Raw genomic sequence first — 20,388 nt, 5'->3', positions numbered from 1 at the left:
AGAGAAATGAATAAGGACAGAACTAGGTTAGGATCTGGGGTAGGGAACTAGGGTAGGATCTAGCAGGTGATGATGAAAGCTTTTCCCTTAATGCTTCGCCCCGTGATTAAAACTCTCCTCGTCCTCCCCAAAGCCTTGAGGCTTTAAACTGTAATCTGTGCAACCGAGGAAGCCGAATGAGTCTGGACAGAGGTGCTGGCACTGGAATGTACAGCGCTGACTCTTTTCATGTGGTCTACACAGAAGCTCTTTTATCTCGTCTGTACACCGTTTACAACTGAACGAAGCAGAGGGGAAAAAAAGCAAGTCTGGGCCTGGTTTGGAAGAGAAAAATACCACAGTGAAAGAGAGGGGAGTGGAAAAAAAGACCCTTGCTCTCTCAAAAGCAGAGACAAAGAAAAGGACTTCCGCAGATCAGCCTTTTCCACAGACAGTGCTGAGAATAGGTGCTGCACCACGGTAGTGATTCCATTAAGTAAATGGAAATAAAGTGGTAGTGGACAACACGCTTCTTTCAATTACCACTGAATATCTTTAACTACATTTGCATTTCTTAAAGAAAATACCAATACATCCCATCCGATTCAGTCCTAAACAGAATGTGGTACTAGAATTAGACTGGAAGTTGTAAACAGTGTGCCAAACATGCCCAACTTATACAATTATGTACTGATTTATAAATAAAATGTAAAAAAAAAATCTTACTGATTACAAACTATTAATGAGTGTAATTTAGTATGTAGTGTAAGTATGCAAATTGGGACACAACCACCAATTGAAGGCAATTTCATTAATAAACCACATTACAAACCGATGACATCTTTAAACACTAAATGTGAGTTTTGAAGTTCAGAATGTGAGGTTTTAAACCTTCAACCTTGATTTAAGTATAAAGTAGAAAAATTAATAAATGAAAAAAATATATATACCCTATGTATAGCACTACAAAGGATACGTTTACGCGACACTGATGTACTAAAAATCACGGATCCACGAAAATGACAAAAAACGCTGTATTATGCTGCCGAACCAGTAGTTGGCGATGTCACTTTGTAAAGGAACTCTATGCGCATTTAGACTGAACAAAAAAATATGCAAATTTGCGTTTTTGATGTTTACACGGAGATGATAACGGTTTAATTTTACTTACACTTTGAAACCTGTTTTCAAAGGTTTGTGTTTTCAGGTCCCCAAAACGCAGTTGTGTAAACGAACGGCCAAAACGAATAAAAAGTTGTCCATTTTTAGTTGAAAATGTGTCGTATAAACGGCTCTGAAGGCTGAAATTATCTACAAAAACTTGTTATAACTAACTAAATATATAGTCTCATTATACATCCATTTATAATAATGGATCCAATTAAAAATGTATGTTTTTCATACATTATGCATGTAATGGACAGGTGTTACTCTAGAAAATGCTAATATTAAAACTGGATGTATTGCTGATAAAGATCAAATTAGGTTGACATTCAGCACATCACTGATGTTATAGACACTCACCTGGTCGATGGCATCTGGATTTTCAGAGACGTCAAAGATGACAGCTGTGGCCCCTCTCTGAACGGCTCTCTTCGCCTGTGAGGACGGTGACAAACAAACAAAAATTATTCTTCTACACTTGAAGGGCCGAAATCTCATCTAAAACTGACAATGTAAACAGTGGAAAAAGTAAACAGTGGAAAAAGAATAAAGCACTGCAAATTACCAGTGTTATTTTACACTAGTATTTATTAATAATTGATCTTAGCTTTTATTTTTATATGTTCAGTTTTTGATTTTAGTTTAAGTTTCAGTTTCATTTTATAATGTGCTTTTGTCATTTTTTTTTTTACATTTCTATTACATTTATTTTTTATTCAAAAGTTACTTGCTAAACTAATATTTAGATTTTATTTAAATTACTGATTACTTTTAATAGTTTTAGTTTTCATTTTAGTTAACTATAACAACACTGGTAATTACTGCATTTATAGGAAAAGACAACAATTCAAAATACAAGAAACCGTAAGACCGCAAACCCCAAATGTTTGAAGTGGGAGCAACAGTAGGCTCCACATCAAAGTTTTTCTTCATTTAAAAGATTTGGATTCATTTAAAAGCAGCCCATTTTAAAGACACACTGCAGTAATGTGACTTTTTTTGAGCCTTAAGTAAATATTTCCACACCACGTTAAACGTTCTACCTGTTTCTCTCCCAGCCAATAGAGGTCGCTCTTACACTTCAGCTAGAGGGCTCACATGACTCGGTGTGGAGAACAAGTACTTTGTGATGGTTACAGTGGCTTTCTGTACAGAACTACAGTTCAAAGCTTTGATCAATGCATTTAGTTGTGCTTTCATTGCTTCATTTGTTCACCATTTTATTGCCATCTTGATGTTCATTGTTTTATTATTTTAATAGATGATCAACATCACATACCCGGAATCGCATTTTGTTTACACTGACGGCTGGGTATGTTCCAACTCCACTCATGCAAAAGAGAAAAGAACAGACTGGAAAAAGAAAAAAAAAGAAAAGTAAAAGTAAAATAAAGAGATCAAAGCGACAATGTGCAGCTCTATAACTCTGTTATCAGAGTAGCAAAGGGATGGCACTTTTCCAAGCCCAAGGCATTCTGGGTACTATGAGAGAAAGCATGGCCTCTCCACACACTGCCTGTGTGCTTATGCATGTCTGTGAGTGTGTGTTTGTGTTTGTGTGTGTGTGTGTGGTAGAGACATTGCCAGTGACTGTTCAACAAACAATACATGTATCCGCAATTCACTGTTCATTTACGTCAAAGTGATTTTGCTGGAAGTCTCACGTAAAAGACCCGAATGAGAAAGCTGGTTTAGGTCGGGATTTAGTAGCTAAAGACATCAGTAATTCAAATACACGTTCATTAACATCAAACGGTACATTGGATAGATAGATGGATATATAAATGGATAGATGGATGGAAGTTGACATATTAACCATGTCATTTTGTATTTTGATGTCTACCACACAATGATGGGTCTGGTGATGTGGTTAGCTGATCTTCTTGATAAATAGTACCTTACAAGTCCAAATAGAATAAAACATTGGAAAATTGTTAAAAATGTTGGTGCCAACATTCATTATCAAATACACATTTCAACACGAGACTCACTGAATCCCACAGGAAAATCACAGTGAAACCGAATCCCATTCTGACTTCTGTTAAAGCTTGAGCAAGAACGTGCAAGAGAACAAAAACAACCCAGAGAAAACTCATGGGACTGCAGTCGTACAGCACGGAAGGGTTGGGTGAGAGGTTATGCAGCAATATTACCAAACTCAAATCTAAAATGAAAGGAAAAAGCAAACATTTTGCACAATGACCCCATTCTCCCATCTCCCCATAATTTTGGATAAAGCAAGCAAATTCAGGAGAGCTTAAAAAAAAATATCATAATTGGCAGAAAAGGCATTTTAAAGGGGTCATCGGATGCAAAATTCACTTTTATATGGTGTTTGCATATAAATGTGTCTTTGCAGTGTGTGGACAAAACCACCATACAATGAAAAAAATCCATTCACTCTTTTTTTAATCCTCAAAAAGTCTAAACACTCAATGATCAGGCCCTTTGGATTTTCTGAGCACTATGATGTCATAATGCTCATGCTCCGCCCACGACCACTGACGGACTGTCCCGTATTAGCATATTTCTGCCCTCAGCCATTCGACACCCCCATTCGCCATTCGCAGTTGCTCATTATCATTTAAAGAGACATGCACTGAAACAGGCCACTGTGAACAAAACTGTTTTTGAGGAGGTAAAAAGTTAAAAAGGAGGAATTTTAACCGAAGTATATTACAAACTTTACATGAACGCCCTAAAGAATCATACCAACTTGTGGAAAATGGGCATCCGATGACCCCTTTAAGAGATAAGCCACACAATAGTCTTAATTCAATTGTGCAACATTTTATTATTCCCAGAAATAACTTACGGTCTTTGATAAGACCTGTCATTTTCATTTAAAAGTGAATATGCTCAGTAAACATTGTAATGAGAAAGACATGAGAGAATCCAAAGGAATTCATTTGACGCTGGATGAGGGAACACCTCGAGAGATGAAAACGAAGTGGAAGTTAATGACTGTTTAGGCTATGTCTTGTCAACGTTTAGATTCATACTACCGTTTAGCTGATTGACTGATCCAGAGGAATGCGGAAACAGACTGAACTCTCTCGCTCTACCTTGTTTGCTCCACATCAATGTGCTTCGAACGGTTCAGCTGTGTTTCGGCTCTTTTGAAGATGGCAATTTCAGTTAATTATTAATAGTGGCTTGATAAAAGATCTTTAGGAGTAAAATGAAGGGTTGGAGAGAGGGGTGGTTGACAAAGAACGAGAGAGAGAGAGAGAGAGAGAGAGAGAGAGAGAGAGAGAGAGAGAGAGAGAGAGAGAGAGAGAGAGAGACTGGTGGAACAGGCCAGAAGAAAGAGACATGGAATCTACTTTGAGCAAGCGCTGCAATGTAACAACTTGCCTAACGACAGCAAGAAAAGCTTCTTAAGACAAAGCAAAGACCACCGCACAACCTCACACACACACACACACACACACACGCACACACACACACACACACACACACACACACACACACACACACACACACACACCCCTTGTTCAGGTGTCCTGCAAACAATGGCCACCAGCAGTGTTGAGGAATCTACTTTGAAATTGTAGCTACTCTTTTGAATTAGTTAGCTACACAAAACTACACAAAACACCCTAACCCTAACCCTAACCTAGCTACACAATAATCTACTTACAAAAAATAGCTAACTACATTAAAGCTAAGGGGGATACAAAATCTTTTTAAATATAAAACTATCTGATAACATAATTTACAATTTGATAACCAGAGTCATACAGTATTTTTTCTCGCGCATTAGACTACTAATCGACAAATAATCAATATGAAAACATTAGACAGCACAATTTACGAATTTCCATGGGAACCGTGGAATGAAAAATGTCAGTTAGGATAACATTTTCGTGTTCCAGAATATTGAACGGATACATTTACACTAAATGCATGCAAGTAATTTGTTATAATCGAGAAGATTTAAAATACTGCGCAAGGATTTGTGCCTGAAATAAGTGAATCCTTTGCATGGAACCATCCAAACAAACAATTCATTCATTAGAATTAACTGACCAGACATTATGACTGGATTCCACGATTCCATCCGCATTTTCAGCATTGCAGAAATCATAGAGCCCTAAGAAGGTACTATAACTGTACCTTTGCTGTAGTAAAAAATAAATGTAATATTGACTGCAAAATCGCAATGAACTTATGATTGCTAGAAAGCACTACGTCAACCGGTGCAATAGTGACTGTGATATCCAGGTGGGCTACAATCAATTTATAGACCTTTGAAGCAATCATCTCTCCGATTTTATGCATTTTTTCGTCTCGCTTTCTCCTCCTCGCCCCTTTTTATATTTAAGCAATCCTACACACTCTCTGCATTGCTATAATTAAAGTAATTAAGTCCTCAGAAAGCAAAGCTCTGCCATTACGCTGTAATTTCAGGTTGCCTTCTGGCCGTTGGGATTCCTCAAAGATAAAGGCATACTTTCCTCATTTAGAGTTTACTTACAAAAAACTTTAAAAAATAAAAATAAAATGATCACCCTATATTTTCTGTGAAAGTGCCAAGACATTACTTAGGCAAGTCCTAGATTCTTGAAGGGAAAGAAAGGGAAAATAAAATAAGCATCCAAGTCAGCAAAGTACAAAACTGTACCTACTTGGTTTCTCACAGTCTCTTCACTACTTGGGTTTGCCTGAGCTACACTTAACACGAAAATCCAAACAACACACTTAGCTTAAGTTTACACTGAGGTCCTTACTAGAACCACAGCACTTAACGCTAAATAGACACAGGCTACAGCTGCTCTTATGCTGTCATTTTTTAAGGTTATATTTCTGCTGTTGACTTGTGTCAGTGCACTGGTTGAAAAGCAAAGAGGAAAAAGAAGAATTTTTACATAGAATTTACCTAAAAATGTTAGGAAGACTAAATAAAAACACCCACAAAATGCGTTATTGACTACATAAGGTTACTTTCCTTACAAATAAAAACTACCAAGTTGCAAAAAAATAAAGGTTTCAAAAGGAGGTTTTCACAGTGATGCCATAGAAGAACTATTTTCTTAGTGTGAAAAACATTGGAATAAACTTTTTCCACCATAAAGAATCTTTTGTGGAATGTTAAACATCATACATAAAAATCTACATAAAAATATTTTTCAAGTATTTTAAAATCAAGTATTACATTTTAATATCACTACAACTTACTGAAATTATATACAATAATTATACAGTAGTTAAGGAGTAAAATTACTAAAATTACATTTTACACCACTGCAAAAAGTACTGTAGTAATAATGTGTTAAAGTAGTTATCTCATGGTATTGCATTCAGATCGATCACTAAATTGTTCGATAATATATTACTCCAAAGTACTGTAGAGAATACCATGGAATTATCATTACATGTGTTAAAAAAAAAAAAAAAAGTAACAATTTACTTGTATTTTTGTTACCGTGGTAAACGGTAACACATTCTCCATATCGCACCAAAACGTATTTCTTAGAGGCTGCATAAATGTGCCACACAAAACTTGCTGCCAACAAGCAGGAAGAACCCTTAACTAGAACACACACTTACACTTATGGTTTAATATTTGTTTTATGGACAAAATAGTCCATTAAGCAATAACAGCTACATTTTATAGCAACCATGAGTACAGCGTGTTACCATTTTAAACTATTTTTATGGGTGAAAAATGTTTATGAAGCTTGTAAAAGTCATGTAGTAACACAAATCACAGTACAGACCTAGTGTTAAATTAAACTTCCTTTGTCTCAGCAGCTCTGCCTGGAAGTACATATAAAATTGTTCGAAACAAACAAAAGGCATTTGGACAGAAAAATAGCTCTGTTTTCAGTTTTAGATTTGACTTAATAATAATTTAGGTTTTCCCATTCATTCATTTACACTAACAGTTCATTAAAGTTAGAAACATGCACTACTATTCAAGTATTTAATTCTCTCAAGGCTGCATTTATTTGATCAAAAGTCTAGTAATATTGTGAAATGGTATTACCATTTAAAATAACTATTTTATATTCATTACTCCGGTCTTCAGTGTCACATGATCCTTCAGAAATCATTCTAATATGCTGATTTGCTGCTCAAGAAACTCTGAAATTCTGCTTAATTTATTAGAGGAAACGGTGAACTATTGTGAACTGGACCATATGCAACTGTACTAAGTGTCAACATGCACATCTTAAAGGCACACTGCAAGATTTGTACTTTAATATAACGGCTTTGAAGTCATTTCGATGGTAAACGAATGGTAGAACGAATGGTCATTTCGATGGTAGGGCGAATCATCCCGATAGCAAAGCGATGGGGGGTTAGGGTTAGGGTGCGGTTAGGGTTAGGGTGCAGGTTTGAGAGGTGGCACCCCACTAAATCTCACGAGAATCTCGACTTGCGTCACATACATCAACAACATATGAAGCGGCCTCTATGGAAGACACTAGCACGCATTTCAGATGTGAATCATGGCAGAGTCGATGAAGAAAACGAAGAAAGCGTGGTCGGAAGAGTGCAGAGACGACTTTGCGTGACTGGTATTTACGACAGTAATGTTAAATACAAGTACTCCACAGCGACTCTAGGGGTCGCTGTTTGACAAAAACGGAAACTGCATAGTGTGCCTTTAAAAGATCAGCAAATAAGAATTTTCTATATGGAATTAAATGTATGCACAGATTGCACACCCTAAAAAACATTTTATTCACAAGCACCGTTGATTATCACTGAAAAAGTCACTGAACTATTTAAACTGAACAACTGCAAACAGATGGAGAGAGAGACCTCTAAGACCAGTCACTAAAGTTTGATCTAAAGCTTGCCTTTACTCTAAATTGACATTTAGAGTAGAGCATTCTCTCTAAAGATAAGAGGTAAATGGGTCTTAATAACATGCCTTCACATAGTCAATGGTTATTTACTGAAAAACAGGTCTTGATTTTGGCCCGGTCTGTGGACGCAGCGACCTAACTGAGATGCCAGTCTCATTGGAGGCCCCTGTTAAGTAGTGCAGAACTAATATAGGATAATTTGAGGGAAGGCACCAGAAGACCCTGGACTACAGGTCAGCTTCTTGTTCAGACCTGTTCTGAGTTCAGTTTCATACTGGAAGCAAAAACTGTTTGAAGGACTGAAAAGATAAGGCTAGGTTCAGGTAAGTGGTATAGATTAGGCTAAATAACTTCAAAATAACCTTATAATGACATAATGCTTTTTACAGCTAATTAACAATGTTTTATGAAGTTGTTTCACAGAGGGAACATTCACCTGTTAATTAGCCAACTTTAGGGGTGTGCTGCTTATAAAATGCGCACGCTAGTTCAGGTGAATAAAGCTGCCATTCATTTCATTTACGGCTAGTTTGACACACTGGAATACATCAATTCAAAAATAAATCCTAATTAATTGTCTTCCAGCGAAATGCATTGATTTCTTCAAATCACCATACCATCAACCTTTTTTCTTTCAAGTCATCCTTTCACTTTCCCTCCCCTAACGAAATCTCTCATCACTTCCAGCTCCTGTTGCATAACCAGAAAATACACTTGCATGTGCTTATGTGTGTGTGTGTGGGGCACCTAGCAAAGGGACTGACTCTGTCACGAGGCAAATACAAGGCCCTGCAACTGTGCAGCCAAAGAATAACTCACAGGACAGAAAGACTGGTGTTCCATTTTTCCTGCAACTCACAAATGGACATAACATTTACAGTATAAATATAGTATATTTCTAAATATAAACATGACAATATATTTATAAGGGCCCAAATTTAGATTGACAAACAGACAGACAGACAGACAGATAGATACATCCACCAAGGTAGAAGCATTTTCCCCAAAAAAATGGTAGCTGTATGGTTAAGTGTGCCGAATGCTTTGGGATACGTTGTGCCAATGGCTCAGCTAATTGTCATACTTTGCATTCACATTCAGATAACAAACAGACTTAGCATTCTATACTTACTAGTCCATTGAATTGGTTTTAAACAATCTTTTCCTGCATCTAAAACTCCATCTGACTAGCATATTAGCTCTTGTGGATGTGAATTTCTTCTCATTCAACAGCTACATGTTGATTGTATTGAATCAAATGGTGTTGATTTGGAAGAACTAAATGTTCCTCTCCAGATGATACCCACTTGATCTGTCAGCGGCGCCTCAATGACGAGAAACAATGACGGGGAGGCTGGTGATGTCATCTGACATTCTGTGGGAGAATCCCTGTTCATTATTTCATCATTAATAGAATGAACTCCAGCTTTGGTTCCCAGCTATGCCAGCAACTTCCTGAGGGGTCATAAAATTGCCCTCTTCTCCATTTATCATTCTCAAGGCTCCCCCTCCTCTTTCCTTTCCCTGCACTCAACGATCAGTCAAAAAAAAAAAACGCAGCCACTAATTTAAAGCCCATCGGCTTCCCGCTAACTCTGGTGACTGCAAACCCTGCGCCTCAGGATGGACAACCGCTAATTAAATTTCCCCCTCATTTTTTTGCTTTCCTCTCGCTCTCTATTTGGGTGTATGTTTTGTTTTTATACCGGTTTTCCAGTCTTAACCATGCACAGGAAAAGTAAACAATCCTGTCTTTTCGATCTCCTCTCAATACCAAATTGGTATGTGAGGTATGTTGCAGTTTTGAAAGAAAACATTTTAAGTCAAGTTTAAAGTCAACGTGAATTACTGTTTCTAACCAATTGTACTTCCGTAATCTGAGTCAACAAGAGAGTCACCAAGAAACAATGTACAATGTTTTTTTTTTTTTTCTATCCATTGATTGAACTGATTGAATTATAAAAAACTGGGAAAAAATTGAATTCAGCCAGATTGAATGATAGTTTACTAAAACAATGCCTAGTAACTATTTGGCTATTGGTTAACCATCCAACCAATGTTGATTGTATGAACAATAAATATTGTGCCGATATATTTAATCATTATTATAATTTGTAATAATATGTGAGATTATAAATCATTCACAATAAGACCACAAAATCGTTAACAAAAAGGTCCGTTTTGATTTCACGTTGACTTTAAAGAGCCTGTAAAGAGGAGCTGACATCAAACACATACCGTAAAACAAGAAAGAGTAGCGTTTGAAAATCGCTCATCGCGGTTTTGCCAGCATAGCCTGTCCTTGTAGCTGTACAGGGGAAAAGTGAAGCTAATTGCATTTCTGAGAGGCTCAACAATGTCACGTACACCATTCAGAAACTTTCTTTTAAATGGATGTGAAACGCTCTTGCTCAGTACAGTGGAGCATTCAGAGCTTTCATCAAAGAAGTCATTATTAAGTAAGTGTGCTGTGGATTCCCTGTCAATGATAACTCAATCCAGGCGAGTTTAGATTTAATAAGGGTACCACAGCACGAGGCAAACAAACACACGCATAAGTTATCTTTAATAAAGTTAACACTGCGGGGAGACGCTCTGCTGACACGGTCTTAAGACAATCAGAAACAAAGGGCTGCCCAGGGTCACAGAGAGTTTAAAAATGTGGCATCCCACAGAAGTCAGCATCTACACGATCTTTACAACCAGCGGAGCAATGCTAAAAACCTGCCTACATACTCGGACTGATGCATTATACAGTCATTCCACTTAAATAAAATTACACACAAATGAATTACCACAGAACCCAAACAAAAGTCATGACTAAGATGTCTGACAATATTAAAAAGAACCAAATACATTCACACATAACCTCCTTAATAAGTTAGCATGGTAACTCTAGATTGTGCTAGAATACTATTTTGCTTATGGCTTATTATTATTTGATTTTTACAGAGAAATAAAGTCATTATCTGCTAAACCAACAATGTCATCATTGAGACCCTCTGAATATTTTATGCCAATAAGTGGCATATGTACATTTACATACATACAAATACATACTGTGTGTGTGTGTGTGTGTGTATGTATGCATATATATATATATATATATATATATATATATATATATATATATATATATATATATATATATATATATATATACATATATATATATATACATATATATATATATACATATATATACATATATATATACATATACACATACATACGTATATATATATACATATGTATATGTGTGTGTGTGTGTGTGTGTGTGTATGTATGCATATATATATATATATATATATATATATATATATATATATATATATATATATATATATATATATATATATATATATATATATATATATATATACACATATATATATATATACATATATATATATATACATATATATACATATATATATACATATACACATACATACGTATATATATATACATATGTATATGTGTGTGTGTGTGTGTGTGTGTGTGTGTGTGTGTGTGTGTGTGTGTGTATATATATATATAAATATATATATATATATATAAAAATATAATTGCAAGTAGGCAATACTATATACATATAATTAACAATGTGTTAAATTATTCATTAAACGAAATGCAACTGTTTTTGGTCTCTGATTGAAGAGTGCGAGCCAGCGTGGAGTCGTCAGATCAGAGCTGCTTGTGCACTGCGGTGAATGAGGACAGCTGAATGCGAATGACTTTAATTAAAGGAGCATGAGCTCTCTGCCTTCATACCTCTCTAATCTAACCTTCCCTTGAAGTGGCTCTCTGTGTGTGGGGTATATTTGAGCTAAGCTTCATGAGAGTGTGAGTGTGTGTGTGTGTGTGTGTGTGTGTGTCTGTGTGTGCGAGGGAGACACTTTGTGTGTGCGTCTGCGTCTTTGTAATGGGATCTGCATTTGGTGAGCTGCGTTTCTCCTCAGGCAAACAGAACAGCAGGTTTAGACTCGGCCTATACAAGACCACAACGGCTTTCCAGCACTTAGATTAACCCTTGCAGCGGGGGGATTTACCAGAAGACTTCAAGGATTTCAAGCAGAGGGGCAGCACTTTGATACAAGTACAAAAAACGAGGTGTCTCTCTTTCAATGAATGAAGAAATCTGATGGAAACTCCTCGCTTCCTCTCACACGTTCATTCCGTTTTTTCCACCTCTGCCTCTCATTCATTCATCTTTCTCAAGGCTGTTCTGAGAGTAGGAAACAGGAGAAGAACTCTCCCTCTTGCTCTATTGTCTCTTCTACTCCAGAGAGCTGTAATTCAACCACCCACAATCCCTCCCTGCGCTCACACGTCTCACACTTTAACAAGCGTATCTTTACCTGACACACAAGCCGGTGGCTTCGTGCACCTGAGGCTACCAGGTGTGTTAGCCAGTCCCGTTCTCAGTTTCCTACCTCCAGTTCCCCCCTGCCACAGGAAAGACAAATCGCACATGAGATCTGTTTAACATCTCAATTGTTTCTCCTAGATGGCAATGAGATTAAATGGAGTGCAAATGGAGACTTAAGGCTAGTGCAGAGATTCCCAGAGGCCCTAGTAATCTCACACGTCTCGTCTAGAGTTTCAGAAGAGATCTGTCTCACAAACCACCACGCTCAAATTTGCAAAGCTACAAAAGTCTGCAAGGTTCTGCAAAACTATTCCTCATCAAATTCTTCCAAGACCAAATTGTCCCGAGTTATGCTGTCCACATTCATTTTTATAGCTCTGTATTTTTATGACAGCAATTAGCTTCTGTTTTATTTCTCCTCAGGAATTTTAGGAGAAACATCTGAGACAAAGTTACAAGGATAGTTCACCCATCATTTACTTTCTCATTTATTTTCTGTGAAATGCAAAAGATTAAATTTTAAAAACAATGTGTTTTTTCTCAATATAATTAAATGAGATTCAGTGATGTTTTGGACACCACTGACCTTCATTGTAGGAAACATGCTTCAAAATAACTGAAGCTCCACTGAAGAAAGTAAGTCATACATGTTAGGAACAACATGAAAAAGTATTTTTTGTTTGTTTTTGGTTTAACTATGTTCCACTTGTTTGGTGCGCACCAGGGTTTGGATGGCAGCGTTCACACGTTCAAATGAACAGCACTAAGAGAGCAAACGCACCAGGGTTCGCTTTAATCAGACCAAACATGCCAAGTGTGAACAGACCCTTAAATTAAATAGTTTGATTCATATGGATCTCGTTTATGATCTCTTTATGAACTTTTTGAAGTTTTGGTGGAACGGACTTTCAATGGAGAAACAGAAATATCTTTTCACTTAAAAATATCTTAATTTGTGTTTCAAGTTTGAATAAGTCTTATGGGTTTGGAACAACATGAGGGTGAGTAACTGATCTTTCCTTTTTGTTTTTAATTGGACAGTATCCCTTTAGTTCTTAATCAAGTAAAGGTCTTTATAACCCATTTTACTTCTGTAATGAAAATTATTTCTGAGTGAAACAAGAAACAAGAAGAACAAGAAAGAAACTAGAAAGAAAATGGACAGGGGGGAGCTCAACTTTTAGAACAAGGGTCTAGCAACACCAAAGTCAGTTCGAATCTCTGGCAAAACAAATGCTGACCAACTATCTGCTGAATGTATAAATGTAAAGGAGTTAATCATGAAAATGTATTAAAAGTAAATGAGGTCAATTTTGATTTCAAGCCACACAAAAAACATCTACTCTGTTTTTTTCTGCATCTTTTTCTATCCTCTTTTCCCTCGCCCCCCTCCGTCAAGTCCTCAACTTCCTCTCAATTAGCAGGTGTGCTAAAGCTTTCTTCTCCCTTCTCTCTTTCTGTAGCCCTCCAAGTCACTCACAGCTGACCCCCTTACACAAGCCCTCCTCACACACACATAGGCACGCACACACACAGATACAACCCCCCTCCGGAGTATAAAAGAGTCTTAAAACTTGGGATGGAACTTAATCCATGAAAGAAAAAGCGGAAAAAAAAGCCCGCCAAGTGGCCCGGCCCATCCCAGCATGGCACAGTGTTCAAAGAGAAACACACACATACTATTACCGCATCTGGCAGACACAACATTACACGCTCTGTTCGCCGCAACAACCTAAAGTGACGTGTCTCGCATATTCGGCTCCATTCTTTTTGGAAGGGCAGCCTGGAAAAATCCACAGGTGATTTGCGAAGTCTTTGATTTTCATTCTCTTGTAAACACTAAAACAAAATACTTCCTGGGGGAGCTCTTTGAACTGAGATACCACCATGACATTTTCTCTGGCGGCTTATCCGTCTCCCTCTCTTGCGCACTCTCGTTCCCCTCCTTTCGCTTTTCCTCGAGCTCTTGTCTTAAGCTCCCCGGGTTTCTTTTCTTCTCTCTTTAAATAGAGGGCCAGGACTGTGAAGTCTAATAATGGTCATTTTGCCTCCCATTGAAGGCTGGGTAATTCTGCCAGGCCTCGGTTCACTTTGAAACACATGACACAGGGAGCTTCCCAGTGGCCATGGCAACTCACTCAGTGGGTTCCAAAGCCATGATTTCATACTTGTGGAGGGACAGAAACCTGCCGGCCAATCGGAAGAGGCTCCGCCCACTGGGAGAGAACCTTTGACACCAAGCAAAGGAAAACCCAGTGAGATAATATCAGCAAGTTGAGGCATACACAAACATAAAAGAGAAACCCCAGAGCTAGGGCCCCATCAGCACTGTGCGCTTCAAAAACGCCAACCGTCCCCCCTCGCCCCACCCGTTCCTGCTACTTCTGGATGGTCTGTGTGTGAGTGTGCATGTTAATAATGAAAACTAAATGTGGAGTTTACATTAAAACCCAATACGTCACAATCAAAAGATGTACATTAAAGGGAAAGTTCACCTAAAAATCTAAAATTCTTTCATCATTTACTCACCCTCAAGTTGTTCCAAACCTGTATGAATTTCTTTCTTCTGCTGAACACAAAGGAAGATATTTTGAAGAAAGTAACCAAACAGTTGATGGGCCCCATTTTTTTTTTTTCATACTTTGGAGGTCAATGGGGTCGAAACTGTTTGGTAATCCATATTCTTAAAAGTATCTTATTTTGTGTTCAGCAGAAGAAAGAACAACTTGAGGGAGAGTAAATGATTTTTGGGTGAACTATCCCATTAACATTTCTTTCTACCAGTGTTTTTTTCTCTTTAACTAAAACTAAAACTTACAACTAAAAATAATTTGTGATAACTGAAAATAATAAAATAATAATAAAATATAAATATTAGATGAAAATAAATGGAAATTTAAAAAATACTTTAAAAAAACTGAAATAAAAATAAATGAAAATATAGAAATTTTAAAAAACAAACTAATAAAAATTACAAAAGCAAAAAAAATTAAAAAAAATAAAAAAAATAAGAATTTAAATATTAATAAATGCTATAATATGTAATATTAAAGCTATATATATATAAATATAAAAAAGGATAAAGCACAAAACATTACTAAAACGTAAAATAAAATTAAAATTGAAAATAATTAAAAGCTAATTCAAAATATTAATAAATGCTATAACAGTATATAAATGATACTAAAATAACACTGATTCCGACATCCTAAGAAAAAAGACAAAGTTTTAGCTTCAAAATCAATACATTTCTGCATCAAAATCTTTGCTCTAGTGCTGCAGCTTCATCTCCCTCTGGTTTTTAATCGAAGTGACTCGAGCGCCGTGCAGTCAAGCAGCAGGTGGGTGGAGGTGCTTCAAGCCGCCTCCGGCCTGCGTCAGGATTTAGCTTCCTTTCTAGAGCAATTACGCCACATAAAAAGCAATGTTCCAGCTCATCAAAGAGGAGTTCATCAAATGGTGATGTACAAGGAAAATGCACATATGTGTGGACACCTGGAAGCTGATTCAATCACTTTCCCTTAGACACTTTCACAAATGAAAGGCAAATGTGTAACAAAAATAAGTAGCACAACTGTTTTCAACACTGATAATAATAAATGATAATGAAAATACAATGTTTTTTGAGCATTGGGTTTTTTGTTCTCAAAGAGCACCAAATCAGCATATTGGAGTGATTTGTAAAAGATCATACGACACTGAAAACAGGAGTAATAGTAATAGGATATTTCACAATATTACTGTTTTTACTGTAGTTTTTACTGCAGCCTTGCTGAGCATAAGATGTTAGTCATGTTATATGTTCAGGCACTTCAAAGTTCAAAGAATATCATGTTTTACCATACCATGATACATGTCCACTTCTACCAAGTTAAAGAACTTAAATCAGAGAAAAACAGATACTATTTGGACTTGTTTCTCACACCCACACACACACACAGCCATGTGGACTGATGCAATGGGAACGGGAAGACTCAGTGTGCAGTGGGGAGATGAAAGGATAGAACCCCTAGGCCGATTTTGCATGTGTCAGAGCAGAGCACTGTTTGGGAAAGAAGGATATCACGCTGGCAAGGAGACAAAAAAGAGAGAGAGAAAAAAGAGAGAGACCAACAAACAGATCAAGACTGCCTTCGAAAGAGAAGGAACCTGCTGGGAATGTATGAAGTATATTCACCACAGGAGAAACAACAAGATCTGTGTAAGATACACAAATAGGAGACAAGTTTCACTGCACTTGAAGATAAAAAAAAGTTCTGAGGAATAAAAGCTAAGCCACAGATGGAGAACTATGGAGTTAAATTGGTACATTATTATACAATTGTAAGAACATTTGTCATTAATTTCTTCCTAAAACTTGGGGGGTGGGGGGGGTGCTGGTTCAAAGGCAATTCAATTTGTAATTAAAAAATAAGTAGGGGTGAGCACTAATAGTCGAATATCCGATCCGTAATTATTATTCGAAAAATAAAAATACTATTATAATTTTGCTACACGTTGCTTTGCTGGCTGTAAGTGCAGTAAAATCCTAAGCACACAAACTAAAATACATTGGGTGGCGATGTGGAGCGTGTAAACAAGTTGATTGAATTTGATCACAGAATGCCGTCTTCCTCTAGGCGCAATTTTACTAAATAACCTTAAAAAATGGAATTACTTTTGATCAAATGGATGAACATGTCATATTCAAATATTTGTTTTGTTTTTATGAGGCCAAATATTCAAATACAATATTTTTAAAAAATGCCCATCCCTAAAAATAAGGATTATAAAACAGTCTTCCTCACTAATATTTTCTGCCTTACAAACAAATATGGCTAAAAAAACAGAGCTCACTTAAGCTCAAAGCATACTTCAGCTGTGATGTACTGTGCAGTAGCCGAAGAAAAGTGTGTAAAGAGTGATACAAAAGAGTAAACAAAGCAGCATATCCTTTCTCCATCATTTTTTTTTAGTTCTTGTTCTAAACTTTGCGTGCAATGGCAGATCTTGAGGCTGATTCTTGAGGTCAATATGGAAATCATGATTATTTAACATGATTATTGGTGGGCGATATGATCAAAGTCTTATTTCAGGATGAGTAATTTTAGTTATCACTAAAATTTCACAATCATCGATAGGCTACTTCAATCTAATACTAGGTTAACTAATGTAGCTAAGAAAAAGGTCTTCAAAACAGTTACAGAAGACAGAAGTAAACAGTCAGCAAAACAATAAGGAATAAAGAAACTAATTACAAACAAAATGGACGAATCTAACAAAAATACAAATGCAATAAAAAGTGCTTGAAGTTTTTCATGAAGATGTCCTAACAGTAGTATTCAGATAATAGCCTACAACAGAAACTGAACAAAGTAATTAAATGTAAAATAACACAGCATATACATTAAATATAGATTAATCCTTATTAAAGCTACAAAAGTTATTCATTCAAGAGCAGCGAGTGCTTTTGATTTTTGTCTTTTGTTGTTTGATTAACATTAATAACACAGACTAATGCATTAATACTGGGCTGCTGTCACTTTGAGAATGAACGGATCCAATATACTAGTTGTTACGCATGCGTTTTCTTTCTCACCTGTTTACATTCACTTCAGACATAACCGACTGCGTTTGCAAGGATACTTACCAAAACAGCATGTTGACATTTTTGTGCGTAGGCTATTTTGACTGTTTAGGTGCGAATGCGAGGAAAATTAAGTACCTGAGCCTTTAAGGTATCATGTGTTCCCTCATGACATCACATCCTTGCAGTTCAAAACAGGCTTCTTATTGGCTACTGAGAGAATCAGTGCAAGGAATTAGACTCCAGGTCAGACATGTAATAATAATCCATAAACACTTCAAACTAGTTTCCTGAGGATTCCCGATGAGAAGATCCACAAATCGATGAGACTAGTATAGGTCAGAAAGAATGGTGCAACAGAACAAAAGAATGAGCAGGAACAAGAGAGGAAGCTGGAGAGGTGGGAGGTGAGCAGAGCGATGGCTCTCTGCGGACAGAGACAGGAAATGAAGGAAGAAACTGTGTACATATACATGTCAGTGGGGTAGCTCCGTCAAGACCTTACACAAATTGGAGAAGCCCACATGACCTTTTTTCAAATATACACAGAGGGCAGGGTGTGACAAACCTGAGCCACTCGCATCTTTAAAGCAAAGACAAACCATTCACGCGACCCACTGCACGTTACATTGTGTTGTTGATCAGAACAGATTTTTGTTGCTTTAAGTAAAAAAATTGTAATGCTATCATTCAGGGTTTCAAACCAGCATACACTTTTATTTATTTACTCATGTTGTTCCAAACTTGAATTCATTTATTTCTTTGGAAAACCAAAAATATGTTGGAGAATGCCGACAACCAAACCGTTTCAGTTCCTATTGACTTCCATCATATTTTTTGTTCATACAATGCAAGTCAATGGGAACTGAAACTGTTTGGTCTTCCACAAAACAAAGTTATTCATACAGGTTTGGAACCGTAAATGACAGAATTTTCATTATTTGGGTGAACTAACCCATTACAACACTACACACACAAACCAGAGTGACAGACTCTCAAAACTGCATGGCTCAATGTCCATGAAAATTTGCATTTACATAGACTGGGAAACAAGCAAGGATGATTCAGTCATTAAAAATAACCAAAATAAAACAAAAACAAATGCATTTCTAAATAATGAAATGAAATGTTAAATGCATCCTTGCTGAATTAAATGAAATTCTTTTCAAAAATCATCACTGACCCGAAACTTATAAAGGGGTAGTGCACATTTCAGACAACAGAGGAAAGATAAAAGAGACAGCGAAAGGAAAAGAAAAACAAAAATAAGGGCAGAGGTGGCACAGCAGGGACAGACTGGCACAAGCGGGTCAAGAGGACACTGGTGAGACTGGACAGACACTGATGCTTGGACTAGAATGAGAACCCCAGCTGAGCGCGGGCCTGTATCAGAGGCCCGATTACGACAGCCAACTCTCTAATTATAGCACTGGCACAAAAGAAGGGGAGGATGTTTTTCTATCCTATTATTATGAAAGAAAAAGAGATGGAATGTGTTTACCCCCGTTCACCTAACGTGAACTTTCCGGAAATCATATCCGTTGATATTCGAAATTTATTTTTCAAGTGCTATTTTTGTGTTGGTTTTATGATAAGCTGAAATCTTAACTGATGCAGGTGTGCATCACAGAACAAAGAATTGTTTGCGCACTTTATTTATGTTCCTTGGCAAATGTTGTCTCATTAAAGCAACAAGAAAAATGTGTATACTGACATAACACAATTTAAGAGAACTAAATCTGTCTTAACCCTATAAAGACTACTGTGGATATGCAACTTTCTAGGGCCTATAAATTATCAATATGACCAAAACTTTTTGCTGAAAAAACCTGTTGTACACAATCTTCTACATGCCTTTTGTCATCTGATTAATAGTTAATTCTTTTTTAGCAAGTAAAAGGCCTTTTAGTATAATTCTAAAAACACCCCCCCTTCAGGTTGTAGTACATGTGTATATTTGCTGTGATATATTTAATGACATTTAGAAAGTAAATGCAAGAATAACATTTATGTTGTTAGTGATATTTCAAGATGAACACTTACTGGACTGAAGAAATGTAGGTTTTCCTATGCCCAACCATTTATTTTATTTTTATATTTGTAAAAAGTTTAGGCTTTAGAGGAATGTTGATTGTATCTCTCAATCATCATTGTATTGCATTGCTTTATAAAAAAATACATAGCTTTGATCATAAAACCAAGCATTTAAATATAATCTTACTATGACATTATTGATTTTTTATTCATTTGTCAGGCATTACAGGGTTAAGACAGCAAAATCATCAAAAAAAAAAAAAAATCGCAGATTCAACGCAATTCCCATATGCCAAGAAAACAGCAAAAACTTAAATTAATATGCTTATTATTAAAGAACATCTCAATGAGAATTCAAAAGGGAGAATGTATTATGTGTAACGTTAAGCCCATTCCAGCACAAGGCATGGGAAAATATTTAGCTGTTTTGCAGCATGAGCGTCCTGCTGAGA

The 20,388-nt window shown here is 36.5% G+C and overlaps 1 protein-coding gene across 3 annotated transcripts in view; it reads right to left on the bottom strand.

Annotated features, from left to right (window-relative positions):
* Positions 1-20,388, bottom strand: part of znrf3 (zinc and ring finger 3) — a 70,827-nt gene that overhangs the window by 7,262 nt on the left and 43,177 nt on the right. For all 3 annotated transcript variants that reach the window (XM_084115590.1, XM_084115591.1, XM_084115592.1), the window contains one exon: positions 1,504-1,578. In XM_084115590.1, coding sequence (XP_083971716.1) covers positions 1,504-1,578 — 75 coding nt within the window. The remainder of the gene's footprint in view (positions 1-1,503; positions 1,579-20,388) is intronic.

The sequence above is a fragment of the Abramis brama genome (genome assembly GCF_963993115.1).
Source record: "Abramis brama genome assembly, chromosome: 5".
NCBI classification, from domain to species: Eukaryota; Metazoa; Chordata; class Actinopteri; order Cypriniformes; family Leuciscidae; genus Abramis; species Abramis brama.
Note: the sequence above shows the minus strand (reverse complement) of the source record. Positions and strands in the feature narration are given on the sequence as shown.